Here is a 24,539-nt window from a genome sequence, read left to right as displayed (position 1 = left end):
TGCACTGCAGGGGACAGGCAAGTTCCCCAAATTCTAGATCCTTAAGATGGCATCCCAGCTTTGAAATCCATCATTTAATCTTTCTGGGCTTCCTCATTCCCAAGTAGGACTGATAATTTTGTGGTGTTAGCATTAAAAATATCATCTTTTGCATCATCAAATGCCAGACTATATATGCGTGAGTGCTTAATGATAAAAGATTATGCTACTTTGATGTCAGGGGATCTGAAAACCTAAATTAACATTTCCTTTGTCTTCCTAAAAACTACGGTAATCAGGTAATCACTATCCTTAAAGAATTTGAGAAGAGTTGTATAGTCAAGGTTGATGTAGATAGCACGTCCAGGTTCAGAATGGATTTCTCTGGTTTTCCTCTGTGTTGCCTCATTTTTTTTTTTTTTTAAGTAAGGGAATAAAAAGCCAGATTCTCTTTTCTCCTTGGGGAGCAATGCAAGCAAAAGAGTAATGCTATTAAAACCAATTATATTCAAATACTATTTTCAGAAGTCTAGTCGGAATCTGGGTTTTCAAAAATTCTTCATCTCTCCCAAAGGACATGCATTATGGTTGTGTTTAGGATCAGGAAGGTTTTGCGTTTCTTCAGCCTGAAATAGAGAAAGGTTGTGAAGACACAGCAGCCCTATGACATTTTCTGTTTTTCTTCAGCTATCTTAACTTTCCCTGAGCAAATGAGTTCTCAGGTCTTAAACTTCTTGGCATTGTAAATGAACAGCAACAACAACAAAACAACCCCCAAAACTGTATTGCCTGTCCTGTGTGCTGGGAGTCACTTATGCAGTGGCAGAACCATCTGACTTTCTTCCCAGCACCACTGTCTTAGCAGCTTAAAACAAGGCCCGTTTATATCTCCAAGTTTCTGTCGGTCAGATGTCTGGGAGCAGAGTAGCTGGGGTCTCTATACAACATCTCATAAGGCTGAAGCTAAGGTGTCAGCCTGGTTACATCCTTACCCTGAGCTCAAGTTCTTCCTTCAGTCTTATTCAGGTTTGGCTGAAGTCAGTTTCTTCAATCTACAGGATGAGGGCCTCAATTTTTGTTGGCTGTTGGCCAGGGACTAGTTTGGGTCCTTGAGGCTGCTCTTAGGTCCTAATCACTCGGTTCTCTCCACAACCTGGCAGTTTGCTGCTTCAAAGTCAGTGAGGGCATCTTTCTTTTAAGGGCTCACTTATATGTCTATCCCCTTTGACTAACCCAAAGTCAGCTGATTTCTGAACTTAATTATACCTGCAAAATTCCTTCACCATTGCCATATGGTGTAACCTAGTCATGGGAGTGAGATCCCATCCTATTCGTCAGCTCTGTTCCTACTACAGGGGAGGGAAATATCCGTGGCATGTACATGAAGGGGGCATCAAGAATCCTGGGGGGTATCTCAGAATTCTTAATACACATAGTATGCTCAGATTTGGGGATTAGAGAAGGTCTCTAGACATAGCCTTTGTGAAAGTCAAGTTCTGCTGGCATTGCAGTGGTCTGTTCCGTGTTTTTCTGAATGTCACACATTTCACTGAAACCTGGGTTCTCCTGGAGTGCCAGGGAAGAGACCTATTATGGTCTATTTCCATTCCTGGAGGCTTTATTAAAATTGGATTTTTAAAAACTGTTTTTTTTTTTTTTTTTTTTGGTGTCTTTTTGTAGCATGTAGGATGTTAGTTCTTTGACCAGGGTTGGAACCTGAGTCCCCTGCATTGGAAGAATAGAACCTTAACCACAGGACAACCAGGGAAGTTCCTCCATTCCTAAAGGCTTTAATGAGGCTGTTAGTTCTAGCTTCCAATGAGGGGTTCAGGTTTGAGGTGGTCTCTGGGGAACTTAAGTTAGGAGAGAGAATTTTACTCTTGGCAGACTACCTATCTCTATATTCAGTGTTTCTCAAAACTGGCCATGCCTGATGACCACACAAGCACTGGAAGAAGACTTGACTTTGGTTCTCATCCAGATGTAAGGATTTGATGTTATGTCACCTCAGACCTAGAAACGTGCCTGGGCATGTCCTTGCCCTCTGTGAGCTGTGGGCTTGATTTCTCCAAAGAGGTGGGGCCAGGAGGAAAGAGGATGAAACCATGGAGAAGACTCAATTTGTTTGTGTTCATCAGAAACCTACCCACTTTCTTAATTGATTGTTCATTACAAAGTAGCTTGATGCTTCTTTAGCCTGGGAGCTAAATGTAATCAACTTTTGTTTGTTTCTGTAAAAAACATTTTTTTTTTTTTTGCCCTTGAGGAGATCATTATTTCTACTGTATGAAGATGGTAGCCCAAACATTAAAAGTAATTAGAGCAGATGGCAGTGAATACGGCTATTGTAAAATACAGGGATGCTTACAAACTGGTTTTCTTTTTCTGGCTTCCTCTTTTTCTTTCTGCCACCACATATTCATTTTGCTTCCCTTCAGGTATAAAGGGGAGGGGAAAAGAAAAGGAGGAAGAAAAAGGTTCCCCTGGTACATGAAACTGAGGAGCTGTCAAAAGGTTCATAGCAGGGAAAGTGAGCTTCCGTGTATTCAATCACTGAAATTAAGTGTTTTCGAAGGTGGTGCAGTCACGGGTCCATTGCATGGGGAAATAACATGCTGTAGTCCATCACTTAAAATGTTAACCTTGTCTCTTACTACTGACTGGGAACAGAAACACGTGCTCTGCGCTCTCTGGTTAAATGGCAGTGTGTCAGCTCTGTGGAAAAGGCTAGCGTGTATCTGTCAATCTTCTGATTTGGCCTTATGTGTGTATGTGTGCATGCCCAGGTAACACACACACACACATACACATCCTCACTTCCACTTGCCCTTATGTAGCCTTCAGAGACCTGACTTTTGCTTACTGGAAAATGAAGAGAATTGAACCAGTTTCCAGTGTTTCAGCCAGTGTTTCAATGTATAGTCTTTTGCTTGCCAGTCCCCAAATTCTTAGGTAGTTGTATTATAATTATTTATTTTTAATTGTAGAAGGCTCTATTTTGAATATATTGTTAGGAGCCCTAACATCTGAGTAGCCAGGATAGACCGGAGAACTTGCTTAGGCCTAAGTTTCAATTTCCTGGAGACAGGGTGGAGGCTAAGTTCACAGAAACTCCTCCCTAAGAAGATCCCGCCAGCGCCAAAAATCAGGCCAATCAGAGGAAAAAGGGAAATCCCCCAGAAAAACCCCACGTGTGCATAAACTGGCCAATGAGCTTCTGCGCGTGCATGAACTGGCCAATGAGCTTCTGCCAGCTTGATCTTTTGAGCAAAAATATGTGCTTATGTAATCTAAGATTATAAAAACCGCTGTGACCTGGGCTCAGGGCTCTTGTCCGCACTCCACTGCGCTGGAGGAGGCATGAGCCCTAGCTTGAGCTAGAAATAAATACCATTCTTGCTTTTGCATTGCTGCGAGTGTCTTATTCTACCAGTATGGGGGGACTGGACTCAGGGCATAACAATATTTTAGTATTGATGGAATATAGATATACTGTTGTTGTTGATTAGTCACTAAGTCATGTCTGACTCTTTTGTGACCCTGTGGACTGTAACCCATTGGGCTCTTCTGTCCATGGGATTTTTCCAGGCAAAAATACTGGAGTCAGTTGCCATTTTCTTCTCCAGGGGATCTTCCTCACCCAGGTATTGAATCTGACTGTCCTGCAATGGCCGATGGATTCTTTACCACTGAGTCACCTAGGAATCTATAGATGTAGTGTATTGAGCATATTTTAAGTACTTAGACAATATCAGTTATTATTATTATACTGATTATACAAATCAGAATATATCAGGAGTAAGCAATTTTTTTCTATAAAGAACCAGGTAGCTTTTAGCTTTGGTGGGCCATAGGGCCTCTGTCACAAATGGAAAACAGCCATAAAACAGTATTTAAGTGAATGGTCGAACCGATGTTCCAATAAAACTTTATTTTATTTCAGCTGGAGTTTGTGAACCCTGTTATAGACTGTTGAACATTTTACTTGATTCTTTTCTCTGTGACATGAAGAACTTGTGATCTTTATGCAGTGGGAAAAATGACTGAATGTCCTTCTTCAGCAGGACGATTACAGAGCTGTGCAAACTTGCCTCCAGACCCAGCTGCCCTCTATGGGCTCCTTGCTGAGCTTGCAGATTTCACACATCTCCTTTCTCGGAACACCTCTGGCTCACACTCCACCTCCGCTCCCATCTTTTATCTGAGAGGCTGGTCACTGATCTCTCCATATGAAATAGATTCTCCCACACTGGCACTTCTGTTCTACTTCTCCTTGCTTCTGCTTTTCAGATCACGTGATTTGTTTTATTTATTTATCTTTACCTCCCTAAGATATAACCTCCCCAAGATCAGGGCTTTGTTTTATTTTGTGGTCAATAAATATTTGTTGAATCCAGAGATTCATCTGCTCCTTCAGGCAAGGAGGTTGAAAAGAGTCTATGATGATTGAGTGAGATAATACTTGTTTTTTTAAAAATTTTATTGAAGTGTAGTTGATTTACAGTGTTAATTTCTGCTATACAGAAAAGTGATTCAGTTATCTATATTATATATATAGATAATATATATGTATGTATATATATTATATATGTATAATGTATATATGTATTATGCTGTTCAGTTCAGTTTAGTCGCTCAGTCGTGTCTGACTCTTTGCGACCCCATGAATCGCAGCATGCCAGGCCTCCCTGTCCATCACCAACTCCCGGAGTTTACCCAAACTCATGTCCATAGAGTCAGTGATGCCACTGTTAAGTGCACTCAAAAATGTTAGCCATTATGAATAATTTTTAAAATTTCATATTTCAAAAATTTAAAGTAGAGAGGGTAATGTGTAGGTTTTTCAGTTGTGGGAGTGAGTGATACTGTAAGTCAAATGTCTAGCACTGTGCCTGGGGCGTAGGAGACATTGGTTCATGGAATGGTCTTCAGGCTTATAAATCAGAAGAGACATTATTTAAGGAGATTTGGAGATTCAAGTGGGAGAGAAGGTGAAGAAAGTTTTTGCAAATTTGTTCTGTCTGCAGACCGTACTAGTTCCTTAAGCTCAAGAGTGCTAAAATAACTTACCTGAATGATGCACTGAGCTAATATCAGTATTGTTAGAGAAATCGTGGCATGTAGGATGTTCACAGAAGGGAGAGAGAAGCTGCTGAATTGCCCGGTTTTCTAACAGGGACAAAGTTAAGTGCGAATTGGGTCCCAGTTGCTGGCAGAAGGCATTACTGACATATCTTTGAGTCATCGATGTGCTGGGCAGTGTGTGTGTGTGGGGAGCTTTCTCATGTTATCTCATCATCGTGAAGGGTTTATAAGCACTGAGAAAAGAAGTGATCACTGAGAGCAAGCATGAGCCCGGTAAGAACAAATCATGCCAAACTAATTTAATTTCCTTTTTGTTCCCTAAGGAGTTATTAGTTTAGAGGTCAGGGGCGCTATTTGTAATCCTGGATTTGTAAGTGGTTGGCTTTTCCTACAATGAGCATTTTTTGGGTTTCATAATCAGCTGAAATAATCTCAGCCTGTGTTAATTTATGTATAGTGTCCAGGTTGAAAAAAGGAAAGGTAATTAACACACTGGCAGTCTTTACCAGAGTTGCTGCTGCTGCTGCTGCTAAGTCACTTCAGTCGTGTCCGACTCTGTGTGACCCCATAGATGGAAGCCCACCAGGCTCCCCCGTCCCTGGGATTCTCCAGGCAAGAACACTGGAGTGGGTTGCCATTTCCTTCTCCAATGTGTGAAAGTGAAAAGTGAAAGTGAAGTCGCTCAGTCGGGTCCAACCCTTAGCGACCCCATGGACTGCAGCCTACCAGGCTGCTCCATCCATGGGATTTTCTAGGCAAGAGTACTGGAGTGGCTTGCCATTGCCTTCTCCGTTACCAGAGTTAGCCATCTAATTTTCTGAACTCCCATAGTACCTTGCTTATACTTTAATTATTGAATTAATCACTCTTTATTTTAATTACCAACCTATATATCTTTTTTTCAATGATAACACAAGCACCTTAAGAACACAGATGAAGTCACATGTATCTAAATGAGTTTACACTAACTCATTCAGGAAAGGTTTGGGATTTTAATTGGCCACCATGCAAAATATCGCCCAATATTATAACACAGTTATTAAAATAGCCAAGACTATTAATTGGGAGAGCAAGTGTTATTTAATAAATGGTATGAAGTCATTTCACTATATGGGGAAAAACAAAGCTAAGATAAAAGATAAGGATAAATGGAAAACTTCCCACCAACATAAATTCTCAATTAGTTAAGGATTAACATACAAATGTAAAATCCTACAAATCAAGAAGAACACACGTTAGAAGTGCTATTTGTGTCAGAATGAAAGAAGGGAGTTTTATGTGTAAAAGAAGGGGGGATGTTACAAAAGAAAAGGTCAATACATTTGGTTTCATAAAAATTGAAAACATTTCTATATAAAAGATAACTGAAAAAAGTAGAAAAAAATTTCAGCTTCATATCATTTTAGTTATTAAAACAATATTTTAAATTATGGTTCAGTGATTATGAGCCCACAAAAGAGTTGAGTATTCAAACATATTTTGGCAGTAACTACCATGTGCCAGGTATTGTTGTAGGTACTGTAATACAAGGGCTTCCCTAGTGGCTCAGTGGTAGAAAACATGCTGGGCAATGCTGGAGACCCGGGTTTAATCCCTGGGTTAGGAAGATCCCAGAAGAAGGAAATGCAACCCACTTGAGTTTTTTGGCTTGGGAAATCCCATGGACAGAGGAGCTTGGCAGGCTACAGTCCATGGGGTTGAAACAAGTTGGTCACGACTTAGGGACTAAACGACAACAGTAACTGGAATACAGCAGAAAACCAACTGGGGCTTAAGTAGCTATGAACAATACACAGTGTTTCAGTGAAGGTAAGTAAGTTCTTCGGAGAAAGCAGAGCTGTGTAAGGGGTGGAGAGAGTGTCAGTGATGGGGACCTGTCTTTTCCTATTTCCAGGATTAGTTTGCTGAAGCAGCCATTCTGGGGACGTGTCAACTACTTCCTCCTTGTCTTTGTCATCCAGGAGACACTGTTGCTAGAAAGATCCCCACACCCTGCCTGCTCCACAATCCCTGCTTAACACAGATGCTCGCAAATAGGTCTTTGCTCTGTCTGGTGTTCCAACTTGCTGATCAATGATTTCTTTCAAGATAACTCTGGTGGTGTTGCAAATACATTTAAGGTGACATGTAAGATTTGCAGACACTGCACATTCCCTGAAGTTCAGAGAAGTGCTGACAAGCTGTAAAGGAAAAAAACAAATTGCATTCTCTTCTCACTGAGCCAGGAAAGTTTTTGCTTGTGTTTTATTTGTTTTGGGTTTTTTTTTGTTTTGGCTTATTTGGGGCTGTAGGTTCTGAGGTAAAAATGAGGTTCTCTTCTGGATAGTTTCCAAATCTTTATCTTTATCCCCCCTCATATGCTCCCATATGCCCATAGGCAGATTTTCTTCATCTGCAGAATGGGAATGAGTGATTTGTTTATCTTGAAGATGAAAACCAGAAATAAAGGCTGAACACCTTGGGGTCTATGGTAGAAAGAGGTGTGATGTGGTGAAAGTGAAACTCACATTGACCTGGGAGTTGAGTTGGTGGCACAGAGCTTGGCTTGCACCTAAAACATTACATTGAGAGTCTTTCAAATGTATGGACAAGAAGTCTTTTTAATGATGCTGTTGGCATTCTTTTTTGCTTGATTGGATCAAAATGATAGGAATGGAAGGATAAAGATGTTGGAAAGTGGGCCACCTCCTCTGTCTCATGCAATTATTGCCTAGGAAGTCCGTGGAATGAAATTATACTACCATTGTGTCTGCTATGAAAATATAGAGCTAAAATTCTTATAGTGGCATACATATTACCATGGATTCCCTAACAACTTGAAATCATAGAGATAGTTGACTCTTCTACTTTCCAAGGTGCTGTCAGACACTTGAGTGTCCATTAATGTTTCAGGCCTTTTAGTGTTTAGTCATTGTTTTGTAACAGGCATGCATTATCGATAACATTTTATATAATTTCAAGATACCTTTATTATGGTAAGGAAAAGTTTTGGGCAGAGAGAAGCTTCAGTTCAGTTCAGTTCAGTCGCTCAGTCGTGTCTGACTCTTTGCGACCCCATGAATCACAGCACGCCAGGCCTCCCTGTCCATCACCAAATCCCGGAGTTCACTCAAACTCATGTCCATCGAGTCGGTGATGCCATCCAGCCATCTCATTCTCTGTCGTCCCCGTCTCTTCCCGCCGCCAATCCCTCCCAGCATCAGAGTCTTTTCCAGTGAGTCAACTCGTCGCATGAGGTGGCCAAAGTATTGGAGCTTCAGCTTTAGCATCAGTCCTTCCAATGAACACCCAGGATCGATCTCCCTTAGAATGGACTGGTTGGATCTCCTTGCAGTCCAAGGGACTCTCAGGTGTCTTCTCCAACACCACAGTTCAAAAGTATCAATTCTTCAGCGATCAGCTTTTTTCACAGTCCAACTCTCACATCCATACATGACCACGGGAAAAACCATAGCCTTGACTAGACTGACCTTAGATCTTTTAAAAGTTAATGCTTAGCAACTGAATAAAGGGCTTCCCAGGTGGCGCTAGTGGTAAAGAACCCACCTGCCAATGCAGGAGACATGAGAGATATGAGTTTGATTCCTGGGTTGGGAAGATCACCTGGAGGCGGGCATGGCAACCCACTCCAGTATTCTTGCCCGGAGAATCCCATGGACAGAGATGCCTGGTAGGCTACAGTCCATAGGGTTGAAAAGAGTTGGACACGATTGAAGCAACTTAGCACACATAGCACATTTTATAAATATATATGTGTATATAAATATATGTATATATACATACAAACTTGTATGTAGAAACACACTCACACACATATATTCTTTTACAGATACTTTTCCATTCTAGATTATTCAGTTCAGTCGCTCAACTGTGTCCGATTCTTTGCGACCCCATGGATTGCAACACTCCAGGCCTCCCTGTCCATCACCAACTCCTGGAGTTTACTCAAACTCATGTCCATTGAGTCGGTGATGCCATCCAACCATCTCATTCTCTGTTGTCCACCCCCTCCTCCCCAATCTTTCCCAGCATCAGGGTCTTTTCCAATGAGTCAGCTCTTCGCGTCAGGTGACCAAAGTATTGGAGTTTCAGCTTAAGCATCAGTCCTTCCAATGAATATTCAGGACTGATTTCCTCTGGGATGAATCTCAGAGGATCCTGTTGGATCTCCTTGCAGTCCAAGGGACTCTCCAACACCGCAATTCAAAAGCATCAATTCTTCAGTGCTCAGCTTTCTTTATAGTCCAACTCTCACATCCATACATGACTACTGGAGAAACCGTAGCCTTGACTAGACAGACCTTTGCTGGCAAAGTAATGTCTTTGCTTTTTAATATGCTGTCTAGGCTGGTCATAACTTTTCTTCCAAGGAGCAAGCGTCTTTTAATTTCATGGCTGCAGTCACCATCTGCAGTGATTTTGGAACCCCCCAAAATAAAGTCTGTCACTGTTTCCATTGTTTCCCCATCTATTTGCAATGAAATGATGGGACCGGATGCTATAATCTTTGTTTTCTGATTGTTGAGTTTCTTTTTTTTTAAAGTTCAAACTTCTTTTTATTTATTTATTTTTTAATTACTTTACAATATTATATTGGTTTTGCCATACATTGACATGAATCAGTTTTAAGCCAACTTTTTCGCTCTCCTCTTTCACTTTCGTCAAGAGGCTCTTTAGTCCTTCTTCACTTTCTGCCGTAGGGGTGGTGTCATCTGCATATCTGAGGTTATTGATATTTCTCCCGGCAATCTTGATTCCAGCTTGTGCTTCTTCCAGCGTAGTGTTTCTCATGATGTACTCTCATATAAGTTAAATAAGCAGAGTGACAATATACAGCCTTGACGTACTCCTTTCCTGATCTGGAGCCAGTCTGGATGATTACGAGATATTGAATATAGTTCCCTGTGCTATACAGTAGATGCTTGTTGTTTATCTGCTTTAGTTATAATAGTGTGTACCTTAATTCCAAGCTCCTAACTTATCCCTCTTGAGCTTTTGGCTCTTTGGCTCTGTTCTGGTGGCACTGAAGGAAGCTCCACCTTAAACAGCTCTAGGCTGAGAAACTCAGTCCGAAGTATCATTTTTTAAATAAAGGGGTCAGATTTCTCTAGAGTCCTTTCCATCATTCGGTTCGGTTCAGTTCAGTCGCTCAGTCGTGTCCGACTCTTTGCGACCCCGTGAACCACAGCACGCCAGGCCTCCCTGTCCATCACCAACTCCCGGAGTTCACTCAAACTCATGTCCATCGAGTCAGTGATGCCATCCAGCCATCTCATTCTCTGTGGTCCCCTTCTCCTCCTGCCCCCAACCTTTCCCAGCATCATTGACCTTCTAGAAATCCAAGTTTTTTGCTTTTCATATATTTTGTCATAGTGACTCGGGGCCGATTTACAGATAATCTGGTTCACCTTCTCTGGAGTTGTCTTTACCATCTTTCAATCTTTTCCATCTTCTCACCATTTTATTCCACTCCAATTTCCTCCTATCGCCCCTCCCCCTTTTCTCTTTGTGGATTGTACAGGAGTGAATTAAAGTATTATATGAATATAGAATGTCTAGCCTTATAAGGAGATGCTTCTGTATTTTTACCTCCCTCTGCCTAGCTTCAGTGTGAGATCAGTAGAGTGCTAAATTTCCCTTCTGCTTTTTGAGTCTGTGGATGCTTTTCTTGTGGGCAAGTTTCGTACAGCTCACAATAATGCTTGGGTACCACACCTTTTTTTTTCCCCATAGTGCTGAGACCAGTTATCACGGTGCCTGATGCCTTGCCATCTCTTGAATTGGGATGACTCACTGACTTATATCTCCTTCGTAGAGGCAGAAAATGAAAAGATCCTACTTTCCCTTACCCCCAAGCTATGTTGGTGGTGAGGTTCAGTACAGTCTGGGACTAGTGAGCTGGGGGGTCAGTACACCCTCTGGAAAATCTACTGACTCTTCCAGGAGCACATTTCTCTATTTTCTGAAACACTCCAGGGCACTGTTCTCTGTGGAGGTGCAGTTACTGGTATTATAAACATGCCCCCCCTTCTCTCATCTTCTCTCATCTGTCTCTTAACACCTTACCAGAGGACCTTCTAGCCATCTATTTTATAGGAACTGGGGCTTCTCACTAGGTTGGAATCTGGGTGGGAAGAACCGTGGGGAGAGAGGCGTGCACTTGTCATCTGTATGGCCTTGAGCTAATCACCTTCTCCAAGATGATTTCACTATATTCATAGAATTACAGTTCCATGGCTGCACAGAACTTTTAGACCTGTTCACTGCCTCTTTCATGAGCCAGATACTGCTTTCTGTGATTTTCACATCCTTCGTTGGAAAACCATATGACTTCAGTGTGGCCGTAAATAAACAGGGAACCAAAAGCTCTGAGAGGAAGACGGAGTGGGGTGAAGGGCGTTTCCTCCTCTGGGCTCCTCACAGTCTTGTTCCTGGCCCCTCCCTCAAAGGTTGTGGGTTGTCATCTGAAGTCAGCTGTCGCTTTTCCCATGCATGGGCTTTGCTGCCTGGGATGCACTTAGCACAGAGGGAGAGGCAACAATAATATCAAAAGAGGCAAAGTAGGAGGATGGACCTGAACACTTGGAGAGAGGAGTTTTCCTGTAAAACAGAAACACTTGCAGTAGAGCCAGTGAAAAATGGCACCAATTACATAAAGTGAAATGCCACTCATTTAAATTCTCTCTGTTCCTGACTATTTATGACTTTTTGTCCAAGACTCGATACCTGTCTGTACAAATAAAAAATGGAACCAGTCCCATCTGTTAGGTATAACGGGGCTGTGCTGGGGGAAAAGGTAAGAAAACATTAGCAGCATGTCATTGGAGAACTCCAGAGGCTGAACACAGAGGCCCTTCAATTACAGCTTTGTCCCTTCCGTATTTTCCCTTTTTGGAGTTAGCAGTAGGAAGGTGATTCATTTTATTGAGAGGTTTAAAATTAAATTAATTTGAGTTTAAGGAGTTTCTGTTTTGATAGATCACCCAGACTATCCTGCTTTTAAATAAAGCAAAATAAAATAAATCCTGTTTTCCAGGGCAACTTTATCTTTCAATTCTGCGGGAAGTGGTCCAGGGCTCACAGCTGGTTTCCCAAGAGACCGCCACAAGAGGGCGACAACGTCACGGTGGAGAAGGGCCAGCTGCTTCTGTTGGACACCAACACAAGCATCCTCAACTTCCTCCACGTGAAAGGTTTGTGGAGTTTGGAGATGGGGGTGGCATTATTACATGTGATCCTGTCATTTTAGAGGCAGGGGTCCGGGGGACATTTTGGGTAAGTTCCAGCACCTGGTTGACAATTTATTCTCAGAACAAATTGAGATTTCACTATGAAAGGAAGAAGTGGTCAGAGGGTTCAAAATGAAAATCTCTTCTTTTGACTCTTAAAAACACAGAGCTTGGTTATTTTAGTTTTTCAAGTACAAAAGGGTGAACAGTGTTCGCTAAGAATATGCTTCTTTATTCAAGCCCTTTGTATTCATGCTTGTCACTGGCAGCACCCACAATATAGCAAAAGGCTCTGAAATCAGTTAATGCTGCTGCCTTTGAAATTCCCTGCCAAGAAGGCTGTGCCTTCATGCTTTTACCCTGTTGTGGTTTTGACTTCCTGGTCCCGTGGAAAGTCATATAAATAGGCTTCCTTATTGCAAAACCGGCCACATAGCTCAAGGGTCTGGGAATTTGGGAGAGATTGAGAATTCAAATTTTAACTCTTCCACCCCACCACCAAGTGACTGTTATCTGTTAAATGAGAATAAAAATCATTGCCTACTTCAGTAGTTGATAATAAGGAATGGTTATCAAAGGGACTGTTGTTCATTGGTAAATGAAAATCACTTGGGAAATGTGATTAGTTATGGAGATCTATAAAACGGCACTAAAGCACCATTCTTTACTATAAATATATTTAACATTTATAGGAGCATTTGTTCTTGTTAAAGTAAGAGGGTGGCTATATGAGGGAGAATAAAATATTTTCCAGGGAATAAGCTGATGGAGTGTGACTACCCATCTCTTAAAGGTGGATTCATTAAGAATTTTACATTCTTTACTCTGGAAGCTGCTTTTTTCCCCCTCTGGCAGCAAGGAGAAGTTTTCAGGCAAATCACTTAATTAGTACCCTTTAGGAAAAGGGTCTGTGAGCTTGGGCTCCTAACTTGTCTTTGTGGTGTGTGCATGTGTGTAGCCAGTGGCTATGGGGAGTGCTGACTTATTGACAACTAGCAGCTACCTAAGGACTGGCAATGACAAAGGAAAATTACAGACTTCAAGTCTCAGCTCAGGGAAAACATGCTCTTTTCAAGCCTTTAACCAGGACTCTCACCACAGGAGTCAAATTCTGTTGGAGGATGGGATGCCTGTCAGGCATTCTAGGGTCTTTTCCTAACCTTGATACATTTGGGAGAAGTTTCCAAGCTAAAGTTGTCAAATTCAGCCCATCTGAGTGTCTGGATTTCCTAGTAGTCCCAGGTAAATGTTCCATCAAGGAATGGTATTTGTCCATAGGGCCAGAGACTAAAGATGGGGAAGAGGCACCAGAGGGAAAGCAGAGAGTAAGGGAAAGGCAGAGGCAGGTGGACACACAACCTGACTTCCACTCTTGGAGATTTCAAGATCCAAGTATCCCAAATACTTGCTCCAACCTGTCATTTTTCAGTAGTGGTTTTTCTAAGTATTTCCAGTTCAATACTTCACTCTCATTATTTAGTATAAGTGACTAGGTTTAGAAGGACAAACCCTCATTCTGTGGAGAGGGAAAGACTGCTGTGTGAAGGGTCTCCCCTTTCTCTTGGGAAGTAGGACCATTGATAGGATTGTGAAGGTAAGCGGTGGACACCAGTTTCTGTACAAACAGGAGTTGTTGGCATGGAACAGCATTGCCTAGAAATTGAGATTTTCATCACAGATTTATGGGTCATAGCTTCTGGAAAGTATGAGACCTGGGAAAGGACACAGATGAAATTTGGTGCAACAGATGACTTGTGAATACTTCCTAAGTGGCCTAGGAACTCTGTATGAGACATAAGAAGAAGTGAAGTATAACACTTAATACAAATAATGTGTATGTGTATTCCTACTAATGAAAAAGTAGTTAGGCAGCAAGTGTAGAAGAGTAAAATGTCTAGTTCTAAAATGTGTTGTAAGGATTTTCCTGATGGTCCAATGGTTAAGACATCACCTTCCAAAGCAGGGGTATGGGTTTGATCCCTGGCTAGGGAAGATTTCATATGCCTTATGGTCAAAAAACCAAAACATAAAACAGAAACAATATTGTAACAAATTCAATAAAGATGTTAAAAATGGTCTACATTTAAAAATCTTAAAAGAAAATAAGATAAAACGTGTTGTAGAAAGTAAGGCAGGATGTGGATGGGAATAATCCGAGTGTCTAGGATGTAAGATTAGAGTTAGTGGAGAGGAGGTGAAAAGCAGGTACTTTGTCCCTGAGACAAGTTTTGATTGTGTAGATATCAATATATGCACAGACTCAAAGTGGGAGGGACTTCCGCTTCTCGCTTGGTAGCCAGCGCATGCGTGTTCAGTCACTCAGTCATGTCTGACTCTTTGTGACCCATGGACTGTAGCCCACCAGGCTTCTCAGTCCATGGGATTCTCCAGGCAAGAAATACTGGAGTGGGTTGCCATTTCCTTATCCAGTGGATCTTTCCAACCCAGGTGTTGAACCCATGTCTCCTTCGGCTCCTACTTTGGCAGGTGGATTACCACTGAGCCACTTGGGAAGCCAGTGGCTCAGGCCAAAAATCTTGGCAGCATCCTAGACATCTTTCTTTATCTCATATCCCGTGACCAGTCCATCAGTGACTCTTGTTGGCTGAATCTCCAACATGTGTCCCATTGTACCAACCTAGTCCTAATCAACATAACTTTTTGGATGGGACCATCTCAAACAACTTCTTTGTTGCTTTCTATGTTTCTAATTTTTTGGCCTTCTTTAGTAGCAGGATCTAAGTTTTTATTTGGGGCAGCAGTATGCCCAGTTAAAATGCTATATTTCCTCGTCTCCTTTGTGAGTAGACAGCCTGTGGCTAAAAGCTGGCCAGTGAGATGTAAGGGGAAGCATGGTGCAGGACATGTCCTAAAGTAGGGCTGACCTAGCAGGAGGTGTGTCCTACTTGTCCCGCCTTCCTTCTCTTCTCTGCTTCCTAGAATGTATGTATGGTTGCTACATTTTTAGCTGCCATCTTGGGCTATGAATTGACACCTTAAGAATGGCGAAATAGAAGAATGGAAGACATCCGGGACCATGATGATGTTTGGGTTGCATACTAGCATGGTACCTGGGGCTGCCCACCTCTGAAGTCACTTTTTTGTGATAGAAAAATATGCCTTCATGTGTTTAAGTAATTGGTATTTGACTTTTATGCTGTATAGTAAAATAACCCCCAATAACTTATTATCCACATCCTTTAAAATATGTCAGATCTTATTACTTCTTTTTTTAATCTACCCCTACCCCAGTGGCTTCTTATCTCATTAGGAATAAGCCTCACACCATTATTAAACTTCAATCCCTTCATTGACCTTGCCTTCCTCATTCACTCTGATCCAGCTCTTTTGTGAATATACCAGGAACACAGCTGCCTCAAGGCCTTTGCACATAATGCCCTTTGCCTGGAATATTCTTCCTCCAGATGTTCATGTGACTAGCTCACTTACTTCATTCTCTGTTTGAGAAAATGTCAACTTATTACAGAGAACTTACTGTCTTTCCTAAAATTATAATAATCCTATTACTCTGTCCTTTTCTTTTGCTTCACTTTTCTTCATAGCACTTACCATCACCACATGACATAATATTAGTTTACTTGTTTATATACAGTCTTTTTCCTCTGCTAGGATAAGCTCAAAAAGGCAAATAATTTCCATCAATTATTTGCTGCTGTCTCTTCAGTGTTTAGGACCATGCCTGACCCATGATGAGGGCTCAAAAAACATGTACTGATTGTTGAGTGGATGGACAAATGAAATGGTGCAGAATTCAGGTCCTGAATGAAATTTAAGAAGTCTCGGATGAATTATAAATCCTTGCTCTCTTGAATATCACTTTTCTCAACTAATTTGCTTTTACTATCCTCAGTTGTGCATGTGAAATCTATCTATATACGTATGTACATGCTGCTGCTGTTAAGTTGCTTCAGTCGTGTCCGACTCTGTGTGATCCCATAGACGGCAGCCGACCAGGCTCCGCCATCCCTGGGATTCTCCAGGCAAGAACACTGGAGTGGGTTGTCATTTCCTCCTCCAATGTGTGAAAGTGAAAAGTGAAAGTGACGTAGCTCAGTCGTGTCCGACTAGTAGCGACCCCACGGACTGCAGCCTACCAGGCTCCTCTGTCCATGCGACTTTCTAGGCTAGAGTACTGGAGTGGCTTGCCATTGCCTTCTCCGCATATGTACATATATATACATAAATTTAGTATATATATATATATATATAAATATAAATAGTCACCAGAGATAGGTACATAAATTTACATATAGTCACATATATACACATGTATGTACATATACCCATCTACATAAAAAAGTATATCTTCATGAATTAAAAATCCACTGCTAAGTTATTTTTCTGTTTCTAAAAGTCATATGAAGAATGCTTTCCCTGGGGAAGAACTCCAGCTCTCAGCTCTGGTTGATATGGCATAGTTCTCAACCCCTGATGTCTTATCTTGGTCCGTAACAGGTGTGAAAGTACTTGAAGGATAAGAAAATTCCAAGAGCAGTTCGCTCTCTGAGTATCTGTTACTATCTTTTTCATACCCATTCATGACCAGAAAAATAGCTCTGTGGCATTTTCTTTGTTCTTTGACACCGTCTATGGGATGAGACAAAGCATGAAAGATTTCAAGCCAAAAAATAATGACTTCAAAAGATTTTAGTGAACAAGATATTATAGTGAAAGTACTTAGCCTTTTCCACAGTATTATGAAGAAAATATTCTACATAAAGTATGTACACACTTTGAAAAGATTAGTGCTAAATAGAAGTGAAACTAGATCACCTGAGAACTACATTTGGAACCACTTAATGGGTGTTCATTGGAAGGACTGATGCTAAAGCTGAAACTCCAATACTTTGGCCACCTCATGCGATGAGCTGACTCACTGGAAAAGACTCTGATGATGGGAAGGATTGGGGGCAGAAGGAGAAGGGGACGACAGAGAATGAGATGGCTGGATGGCATCACCGACTTGATGGACTTGAGTTTGAGTGAACTCCGGGAGTTGGTGATGGACAGGGAGGCCTGGTGTGCTGTGATTCATGGGGTCGTGGAGAGTCGGACACGACTGAGCGACTGAACTGAACTGAACTGAATGAAGATACTGCATCCTCCATATTATTTTTCCACTCACGGAAACCAGAATCCTAATATATACAGGCACCAGGCTCCTCCATCAGGAAAACTAACACTTATACATATGGCCCTTGAGAATTCTGAACTTACCTGTGCCTTCCGTATAGTTCCATGTATAAAATAGAACTTTTTTTTCCCTTATAAGCAGAGCTTATAGTAGAAAGAAGGATTATAAATTTCTTTAAGGCAGTTGGAAAATGGCCCCCAAAGACTAAGTTTTCACCATTATTTTTGCTGCTGTATATACTGATTCCTGAACTTTTTGGAAAAATGGCATATTATTTTGTGACCATGATAAAAGATTTAGCTATCTCTCAATATTTCATGTTAATTAGTGAAAGACCTAGAACTTTTGTCTATTTACCCTTTCAATTTCTTCCCTCCATTCCTCCTTCCTTCTTTTTTTAAAAAATAATTTTTAGGGGGTACTGTTAAACACAAAAGAGAATTAACCCAATCAATTAATACTAATGAGCTGGGATGGAAATAGGCATATTGCCTTGATTTAGTTAATTATATTTTTCGTTCTTTTATGTTAAGATGCCCAACGGCCATAGGCATCGCTGAATTAAAATTTATTATTTTATTCCAAGTAATTATGATGAGCCATAATAACAAAGACGGAACGTTACCCTCTCGTCTGCACTATTCATTCTGGGCAAGGATTTGGGGCTTGTGGTCTGTTGCTAGAAAAGCATCTTTATTTTCTGAATGAAGCAAAGACTCAGTCCTGGTGGTCAAGCTGCTTGATGTCAAGTGGCCTAGAGCTAATGATTAATAAAGGGTCAATTAGGGAAAGATGAACTCTAGAAACCTCTTGTCCTTTGGTGTTGGGCTATCAAGAGGAAGATGTTCTGTAGTTTCTTATTACTCACAATGCCATCACTTTACAAGGCTGGAGCAGAAACTTGTGCTGTTTAATAGTGCACTGGCATCCTTTCATGTGATTTTCTATTTCTTGGTCTAGTGGTGTATACAAAGCAGTTAAATGCTTGGCAGGATTTTGAGCCAGGAAGAACTGAATCTGAATCTGGGCTGTGCTTCTTACTGGCTTCTGTGACCTTGGGCAAGTTGCACAGCCTCTGTAAGCCTGAAGTTTCTCCTCTTAGAGTAAGACCTGTTTTAATAACAGCAGTAGTGATAGCAAATTGCTAACATTTATTGCTTGCTGTTGTGTAGCCAAACTACACTGGATCACCCAACTCCTGTGGATGTTTTGGGTACTAAATGAGGGAATGTTTCTAAAACCCTAAGCACAGGGTCTGGGCCAGCATAAGTATTTGATTCATGTTAGTTGTTTCTTTTGGATTGCAGGGGATAACCAAAGAGATGGCTGGATGTCAGGCCTAGGTTGCAATTTTATTTACAGCTAGTGGTTGCTTCTATATACAAAGCAAACTGAATTACTGAAAGAATTAGCTGGGCAATGAAGACCTCAGATGGCTTTTGCCTCTGTTATCTTCAAAAAGCATATTAAAGTGTTTTTCTTTCTAACAGCAAGGAGAGGGAAGGATACAGTGGAAGTAGCATTTATTCCGGAGAAGGCAATGGCAAGCCACTCCAGTACTCTTGCCTAGAAAATCCCATGGATGGAGGAGCCTGGTAGGCTGCAGTCCGTGGGGTCGCTATGGGTCGGACACGACTGAGCGACTTCACTTTCACACATTGGAGAAGGAAATGGCAACCCACTCCAGTGTTCTTGCCTGGAGAATCCCAGGGGCGGGGGAGCCTGGTGGGCTTCCGTCTATGGGGTCACACAGAGTCGGACACGACTGAAGTGACTTAGCAGCAGCAGCAGCAGCAGCAGTTATTCACTAGGTTCCTCTGTTCTCCTTGGTATTTTGACTTTGTGGAAGAATGTTTTTCTGGTGCAGTTGGGAATGTGGTCTCGGTGGCTCAGATGGTAAAGATTCTGCCGGCAATGTCGGTGACTTGGGTTTGATCCCTGGGTCGAGAAGATCCCCTGGAGAAGGAAATGGCAACCCACTTCAGTATTCTTGCCTGGAGAATTCCATGGACAGAGTAGTCAGGTGGGCTACAGTACATGAGGTCACAAAGAGTCGGACATGACTGAGCGAATAACATTTTCATTTTCACTTCACTTTCACAGTTTTGAGGACACGCAGATCATTTTAGTCTGTTACATTAGAGATTTCTACAGTGTAGCAATGCATATTCTTGGTTTATTGAGATGAAGCATCTTCTCTTGGCCCATTACCAGGTTCATTGTAGAGTTTCATTTTTTAAAAATTAAAAACAATTTTATTGGGGTATAGATGACATAATGTAAATTTCAGGTATACAGAATAATGATTTGATATTTATATAGATTGCAAAATGATCACTACAATAGTCACCAGAGATAGGTACACATAATTTTCTTGTGTGATGGAAACTTTTAAGATCCATTCTCCTAGCTATTATACTTTCAAATATGCAATTCAATATTCAGTTCAGTTCAGTCACTCAGTCATGTCCGACTCTTTGTGACCCCATGAATCTCAGCACACCAGGCCTCCCTGTCTATCACCAACTCCCAGAGTTCACTCAAACTCATGTCCATCGAGTTGGTGATGCCATTCAGCCATCTCATCCTCTGTCCCCTTCTCCTCCTGCCCCCAATCCCTCCCAGCATCAGAGTCTTTTCCAATGAGTCAACTCTTTGCATGATGTGGCCAAAGTATTGGAGTTTCAGCTTTAGTATCAGTCCTTCCAATGAACACCCAGGACTGATCTCCTTTAGAATGGAATGGTTGGATCTCCTTGCAGTACAAGGGGCTCTCAAGAGTCTTCTCTAAAACCACAGTTCAAAAGCACCAATTCTTCAGTGCTCAGCTTTCTTCACAGTCCAACTCTCACATCCACGGGAAAAACCATAGCCTTGACTAGATGGACCTTTATTGGCAAAGTAATATCTCTGCTTTTTAATATGCTATCTAGGTTGGTCATAACTTTCCTTCCAAGGAGTAAGTGTCTTTTAATTTAATGGCTGCAGTCACCATTTGCAGTGATTTTGGAGCCCCCCCCCAAAAAAAAAGTCTGACACTGTTTTCACTGTTTCCCCATCTATTTCCCAAGAAGTGATGGGACCAGATGCCATATTACTAGCATATAAAAAAGCAGAGACATTACTTTGCTGACGAAGATTTATATAATCAAAACCATGGTTTTTCCAGTAGTCATGTATAGATGTGAGAGTTGGACCATAAAGAAAACTGAGCACCAAAGAATTGATGCTTTCAAACTGTGGTATTGAAGAAGACTCTTGAGAGTTCCTTGGTCTGCAAGGATATCAAACCAGTCAATCCTAAAGGAAATCAATCCTGAATAGTCATTGGAAGGACTGATGCTTAAGCTGAAACTCCAATACTTTGGCCACCTGATGAGAAGAACTGACTCACTGGAAAAATCCTGATGCTGGGAAAGATTGAAGGCAGGAGGAGAAGGGGGTGACAGACAATGAGATGGTTGGATGGACATGAGTTTGAGCAAGCTCTGGGAGTTGGTGATGGACAGGGAAGCCAGGTGTGCTGCAGTCCATGGGGTGGCAAAGAGTCGGACACGACGGACTGAACTGAACTGAACTGAACTGATGTGCTTCAATTTTGATTAAAGACACTTGTGACTAATGAAAGCTAAAAAAATTTAAAAAAATTTTTTGAATTGATAATGAAGTGAAAAAAGTGCTTTAATTAATTATATTCAAAAAAATCGCCTCAACTTTTATTGTCTTAAGTTCCTTTTTTCCCTGACTGCATATATTAGCTATCTGATTGCATAACACATGCCTAGAGAACTTTCTTCATGTGAACAATTTATAAACTATGTCAGTATTTGCATAGTAGTTCATTCTTTCCACCTGAAGTTTCCATGGCCAACACTGCTGATCCCGATGCTGGGAAAAGTTGAAGGTGGGAGGAGAAGTGGACGATAGAGGATGAGATGGTTGGATGGCATCATCGACTCAATGAACATGAGTTTGAGCAAGCCCCAGGAGTTGGTGATGGACAGGGAGGCCTGGCGTGCTGCAGTCCATGGGGTTGCAAAGAGTCGGACATGACTGAGTGACTGAACTGACTGACTGATTATTAGCTGTAGTCACATCCCCATGCCTTATTCATTTTATAACTGAAGTGTATACCTTTTGACCCCTTTCATTGATTTCACCTACCCCTCAACTGCCCACCTCAGGCTAACATCAATCTGGTCTTGATATCTGTGAGCTCAGATTTGTCTGCTTTTGTTTGTTTGTTTTTTAGATTCCTCTGTGAGATCATATGGTATTTATCTTTCTCTGACTTATTTCACTTAGCCTTATGCTGTCAAGTTTCATTCATGTTGTTGCAAATGGAAATATTTCATTCCATTACATTTTATCACTAAACAATATTTCATTGTCTCTCTCTCTCTCTCTCTGTATATATATATACATGCAGTATCACATTTTAATTATCCATTCATATATTAATAGGCATTTAGGTTGTTTCCATGCCTTGGCTATTGTAAATAATGCTGCAATGAACATGGAGGTGCATATATCTTTCTGAAGCAGTGTTTTTGTTTTCTTCAGCTATATACCCAGAAGTGGAATTGCTGGAGTATATGGTAGTTCTATTTTTAATTTTTAAAGGAACTTCCATACTGTTTTCCACAGTGGCTGCACCAACTTACATACCCACCAGCAGGGCACAAGTGTTTCCTTTTCTCCAAATCCTTGCCAAGCCTTGTTATTTGTTGTCTTTTTGAGAACAGCCACTCTAGCAGGTGTGAGGTGGTATCTCATTGTGGTTTTCATTTGCATCTCCAGTTTTATACTGATATTGAGCATCTTTTCATGTACTTGTTGACTCTCTGTACGTCTCCTACTGTTTTTTCATCCTCATCAAGGTTTGAAGATTTCAGAGCGAGGTATTAAGAGCTGTATCCAGCACAGCCTTTTTATCCTAGGGTTTTTAACTTGATTCCTTTTTGTTAGAACCAAACTAGGCTCAGTTTCAGTAGATGCATGCTTCACATAATGCTTTACAATGGAACAATCTGGAAATGCTATGAAACAGGGCTTCCTGGGACATCTGTGTGGTGTCTCTGTGCGTTAGGACCGTAGGGGTCATTGGGCACCTTACCCCATACCTGCAGTTTTAAGACTTCATCATAGCAGCTTGAATTCAAAGGAAATTCATCTGAAGGCATTTGATACAAATGAAATATGCTGCATTAATGTTTTTTCTTTCTTTCCTAACTCTGTAATGTGTTGGTCAACATGGGAAGGCTTTGTGGGCTGATACGATTTCTTTCAAATAGATACATTTAAAATAACATGTGCCAATTGGCTGCAAAAGGAGAACTGTGTGAACTGACTCTTCTTGCAGCTGAACCATAGCTACCCTTCAAGTCAGGAAACGATGACCGTATACAGACGGTACAACATGGTTGTCTGGGGTTTGGTCAGCAAACGAGGGGCCTGAGTTCAAATGTGAGGCAGACCCATGACTCTCCTACGGCTTTGGGTAAAGTTCTGGGCCTCAGATCAGTGCGTCAAATGGAAATGATGGTGATTCCCTCCTGTTGCAGGAGGCTTGTATAAGTCTCTGTTGGCTGTTAATGTTGCTCATCTGTAGCCCCGAGCGGGAAGTGTGGTAAAGAGGTAACTTTTTCCCCATAGTTTCAAGCATGCTCCTCAGAAGGGCCTGGGCTACACAGTGACCTTAAAAGGGGAAGTCAGGTGAAATCAGCAATGGAAAATACTCACCTAAATTCTGGGAAATCCATCCTTAACTCCCTTAATTTTGTGCATTTCTATGTGTCAGTCTTTTCCTGGCAGCAAGTTGGTATTACTTATTTTATGAGGGGACCTTGCTTGTATCCAAAGCTAAGTGGGCCAGTGATAGAATTTTTAATAGGCTGAGAACTTAATATCATTCATATATATATATCATGTAATTTTTTTATGAATTAGTTTTATATAAATTCTTTAAAAGCTTAACATTAGGGTGTGTTGTTACTGCCCTTCACCTTTTGAGAAGGTGCAATCTAGGCAGGTAAACTTCAGAAAAAAAGGATCCGGGTCCGTTTTTGCTCAGTATTGTGTGGACTGTTGTATCTCCATGTGTGCAGTTGCTGTTGCTCAGTCACACAGTCATGTCTGACTCTTTGCGACCCCGTGAACTGCAGCACACAAGCTTTCTCTCTCCCTCACCATCTCCAGAGCCTGCTTAAACTCATGTCCACTGAGTTGGTGATGCTGTCCAACCATCTCATTGTCTGTCATCCCCTTCTCCTCTTGCCTTCAATCTTTCCCAGCATCAGGATTTTTCCAGTGAATCAGTTCTTCTCATCAGGTGGCCAAAGTATTGGAGCTTCAGCTTCAGCATCAGTCCTCCCAATGACTATTCAGGGTTGATTTCCTTTAGGATTGACTGGTTTGATCTCCTTGCATGCCAAGGGACTCTCAAAAGCCTTCTCCAACACCACAGTTTGAAAACATCAATTCTTCGGCACTCAGCCTTCTTTGTGGTCCAACTCTCACATCTGTACATGACTACTGGAAAAAATGATAGCTTTTACTATATGGACCTTTTTGGGCAAAGTAATGTCTTTGCTTTTTAATATGCTGTCTAGGTTTGTCATAGCTTTTCTTCCAAGGAGCAAGTATGTAGTAGGTACATAGTAGGTACACAGATAATTGTTAAATGACTGAATTTCTGACCTGAAGGGTCAGATTCATGTTGGTTGTGAATTTTTCTGTAATGAGAGCCCTTCCTGGTATCCTCAAATGTTAGTGGGTGAGTCTAGACAGTGACCAATTTCATTTACTATTTGTGTATCAGGAGATCAGAGACAAAGGCTTTTTCATGTGGGGGACACTTGGCTCTGAAACCCCTTATTTCTCCCAATCAGACATGACTTACTTTATTTACCTCCAGAGAACAGTCCCAGACATACTTGATTAGCCTTAAATGAAAGATAAGCCGTTGCTGTGAGAAAGGACATGCTTTCAGTAGATGGGCAGACAGACAGATAGATAGATATTAAACAATTTACAGTTTGTGTCTTGACAACTTGGATATTGTAACATGAAAAATGCTATTGAAAGGGACC

General features: G+C 41.3%; 1 protein-coding gene across 3 annotated transcripts in view; it reads left to right on the top strand.

The window, feature by feature from the left end:
• Window positions 1-24,539, top strand: part of PKHD1 (PKHD1 ciliary IPT domain containing fibrocystin/polyductin) — a 448,361-nt gene that overhangs the window by 115,590 nt on the left and 308,232 nt on the right. For all 3 annotated transcript variants that reach the window (XM_088831516.1, XM_055406831.2, XM_088831515.1), the window contains exon 35: window positions 12,101-12,257. In XM_088831516.1, the coding sequence (XP_088687642.1) occupies window positions 12,101-12,257 (157 nt within the window). The remainder of the gene's footprint in view (window positions 1-12,100; window positions 12,258-24,539) is intronic.

The sequence above is a fragment of the Moschus berezovskii genome, chromosome 23 (assembly GCF_049115385.1).
Source record: "Moschus berezovskii isolate FMDL1 chromosome 23, NW_MosBer_1.0, whole genome shotgun sequence".
In the NCBI taxonomy this organism is placed as follows: Eukaryota; Metazoa; Chordata; class Mammalia; order Artiodactyla; family Moschidae; genus Moschus; species Moschus berezovskii.
The sequence above is the reverse complement of the archived record's forward strand: the minus strand, read 5'-3'. Positions and strand labels throughout refer to the sequence as shown.